The 3,710-nt window shown below is 38.4% G+C and overlaps 1 protein-coding gene across 1 annotated transcript in view; it reads right to left on the minus strand.

The window, feature by feature from the left end:
- LOC125040020 (allantoicase-like) overlaps positions 1-3,419 on the minus strand; it is a 9,830-nt gene extending 6,411 nt beyond the window's left edge. Inside the window, exons 1-3 of the mRNA XM_047634437.1 lie at positions 3,323-3,419; positions 1,464-1,526; positions 1-31 (exon numbers count right to left, since the gene is read on the minus strand). The exon at positions 1-31 is cut by the window's left edge and continues 84 nt beyond it. Coding sequence (XP_047490393.1) covers positions 1-31; positions 1,464-1,526; positions 3,323-3,403 — 175 coding nt within the window. The 5' untranslated portion in view covers positions 3,404-3,419. The remainder of the gene's footprint in view (positions 32-1,463; positions 1,527-3,322) is intronic.
- Positions 3,420-3,710: the final 291 nt, after the last annotated feature.

A 3,710-nucleotide genomic window follows, 5' to 3' on the forward strand; every position in this document is an offset into this window, starting at 1 on the left:
ACTCGCCTTCTCGCCACTCGGGGTCACTCTCCTATTTCATAGAAAACGGCGATATCAGTTTCAATTAATAGCATTTTATTTGATTGTGAATTAATATTGATGTGTTAGATAGATACATATTAATAGAAATATAATGGCAATTTTACAGAATACCTTCGCATAACCGATAGCCAAATATATCGAAATAATCCCGCGGAAACCTTCCCATTAGCGACGATCTTGGCCCCAATAGAAGGGAAGGGCATGGAAGGTACCATGGGAATTGAGGGATAAAATATTAATAATACACTCGGAATCCGTCACTCTATTGCGACGCTCTCTCTTGCCGTGAATACGTGGGGGTTGGGGGACAGCAGTCTCATATGGGAAAGTCGCAGGGGCATTGGGCAATAAGAGTGACTGATTCTGTGTATATTATCCCTATTTTACTCTGCAGAGTTATGCCCTCCCCTGCTATAGGCACCAAGAATGTGGAAGTTTGGGAAGCATAATTCCTAAATATATGTGTACTAGTGAGCGAGAAGATTTCATCGATGCCAGTTACATACAATTACTAATATCATAAAGGTGTTTTGATATATGCATGCTACGTATGCATTGATGTAACTTTGCTAGATATGGATTAATGTAAATGTGTGACACAGGTAGGCATTTGCAGAAATTTATCATCATTGTTTTTGTTTCTGTATTTGATATTCCTTTCTTCAGGATTAAAGATTCTCCCACATCCTTACGGGCGTAATTCTCTGAAATAAAACGGCTAATGGCAAGGGAGTGCAATGATTTAGTGCCAATATTCAAGACAACTTAGGTTTCAGAGAGACACCGTTCGTGTTATTAGTTGCCGGGGCTTGTTATATGGGACTGTATATGTAGATGCAAGTTTGTATGTTTGTTTAAGGAAAATGGCCTACTAAAAATATTTAATGATAAGAAACCAAAAGCTTTGTAGGGTACGCAGACCTTTACTTCCTAAATTATTAGACCTGACTGATGTGCTATAGTTTCTCTCTCTCTCTCTCTCTCTCTCTCTCTCTCTCTCTCTCTCTCTCTCTCTCTCTCTCTTCTCTCTCTCTCTCTCTCTCTCTCTCTCTCTCCCCCTCTCTCTCTCTCTCTGTGTATCTATCGGTCTATCCGTGTACGTGTGTGTGTGTGTGTGTGTGTGTGTGTGTGTATGTGTGTGTGTGTGTGTGTGTGTGTGTGTGTGTGTGTATGTGTGTGTATGTATGTATGTGTGTGTGTGTGTGTGTGTGTGTGTGTGTGTGTGTGTGTATGTGTGTGTGTGTGTGTGTGTGTGTGTGTGTGTGTGTGTGTGTGTGTGTGTGTGTGTGTGTGTGTCTGTCCATATGCATTTATCCTCCTCCATATGCATTTTTACCTTTCCGTTTCCCTCTACCAATTTCTCGCTTACTTGTCTCCCCATCTACCTTCCCTTCCCCGTCTCTCACTTGCATTATACATACCTTTAAAAGGTTTTCAGCCACAGCAAACCAGTCATCTGTCGCAAAGAGAACTCGACCGCCCAGCTGAAAAAGAACATAGTTTTCAAAGTCGATCGAGCATTTGCAAAAAAGTAATAAGAATGATATTAAAACAACAACAACAATAATAATAATAATGATGATAATCATGATAATAATGATAATAATGATAATAATGATAATAATAATAATAATAATAATAATAATAATAATAATAATGATAATAATAATAATGATAATCATAATAATAATGATAACAACAACAATAATAATAATAATAAATATATAACACAGGAGTTGTATAAGTTTGCTCAATTAACTAGACCAGAAGCTGAAGTGTTAGGTGTGATCACAATAATTTTCCTATTAGAAGATTCATTTAAGTAGTTTTTTTTAAGAAGAGTGACGTGAGGAAGTGCAAGCACCTCCTGTGGCTTCGGGAAACGTGTGATGGGCAACACACCAGGCCGTCCTATTACATAATATGCCATTGTCATGGCACATTGGTATTGATAAAAAACATGTAGGAAAATAATGAATATATGGCCCGTGGTTACACAATATTGTATGTAGATCATTGTAAATCTTGTCATCAAGACCAGCCCGTAAGAAAATTAGAAAAAAAATCTATCGTATTTTTTTTATCCAATTACCAGCAATTCCTCAAAGTCGTTTTATTATAGACTGCTCTAGCCCACTCCCTAAAACAACCAGGGAATAACTACCTCTTCACAACCATTTGCTTATTCCCGAGTAACATCAGTGTCAACAGAATTATTAAATAAATAAACTTCCTAAATTATCTCGCATGATAGCTTACCCAGAGCGATTTAGTCGGAAAAAAACATCAACTTCCACTCTAAGGTGTTTCAGTCATCCATGCGACAAACGGACAGACAACAGCGTGTGTCATCCGTATATCAGCCACCAGGAGCATAAGGCAGAGTGCACCAAACTTTAAAACACAAGGTGAGGATTTACTGCCATGAGACGGATGAACAACGGGGTATGAAAGGGTCCCAGTGTTGTTATTCGGGAATATATCCATGATGCGCTCGGGTTTCGTATTTTAACCTGTGTTTGGATATTTAAGTCAGAAGTCTTCCTGAGATGTTGAAAGAGGGTTCGTAATAATTTTGATGGATTGAACCGTTTAGCGTACTCTCGAATGAAACTGAGCTGGTAGGAGTAGACCTCGGTGAGACCCAGAGACGGATGACAGCAAGGTGCGACAGAAATGCTTAGTCACGATTGTTTGTTTTTTCATCAGGAGAAAAAATGTTGTTCTTCCACCTGTCCTCCATAAGAAGTCACTAAAGGCTAGCTAGTTCGGACTTTGTATCGTGTGACCTTAAGTGACTCGGTTACTTACTAATCGTAAACAGTCACGGCACGTCATGACAATCAGGTGTGTGTGTGTGTGTGTGTGTGTGTGTGTGTGTGTGTGTGTGTGTGTGTGTGTGTGTGTGTGTGTGTGTGTTCGTGCGTGCGTGTGTATGTGTATGTGTGTGTATGTGTGTGTATGTGTGTGTGTGTGTGTGTGTGTGTGTGTGTGTGTGTGTGTGTGTGTGTGTGTGTGTAAATATATATATATATATATATATATATATACATATATATGCATATATATATATATATATATATATATATATATATATATATATATATCATATCAACAATAACACGAAACCGAGTAACATTATGAGAATACACACAGATGCGTCCAAGCTTATCTCCTACAAGCTGCGATGTTATGATAATGAACCCAACCCCACTTAGTAATATAAAAAAATATAAAAAATCCCAATACAACACAAAAATAACTAATACACTGGAATTACCTTCTCGGAAATGAGGTTATTCAATTCCGCAAATTTCGGTTTCTTCTCCCTCGTGCCAGAAGCATCCTGTCGCTGTGCCATCGTGCGCCGCTGCTGCCGTGTCTCTGCCAGAAACCTTGAAGCGAAACCTGTTATATTGGTGAGCGAACCATTGTGGAATACCTATGGCGCTTGGGCGATCTCGTTACTTTTTTTTCTCTTCTTTTAGTTAAGTGTTCGTTATTTTTTGGGGGAGTTATTGTTATATGTATATATTTTTTTTCTTCGTGGTGTAAATGGCTTATTATTTTTGGTTTTTGGTTATATTTTGTCTTTGTTGATTTTTGTCTGGTTTGTTTCGTGTATAAAGGAAGTGTTTCGGATATGCAGGCGCAGATTCCACCTGTGT

This window comes from Penaeus chinensis, chromosome 28 (assembly GCF_019202785.1).
Source record: "Penaeus chinensis breed Huanghai No. 1 chromosome 28, ASM1920278v2, whole genome shotgun sequence".
NCBI classification, from domain to species: Eukaryota; Metazoa; Arthropoda; class Malacostraca; order Decapoda; family Penaeidae; genus Penaeus; species Penaeus chinensis.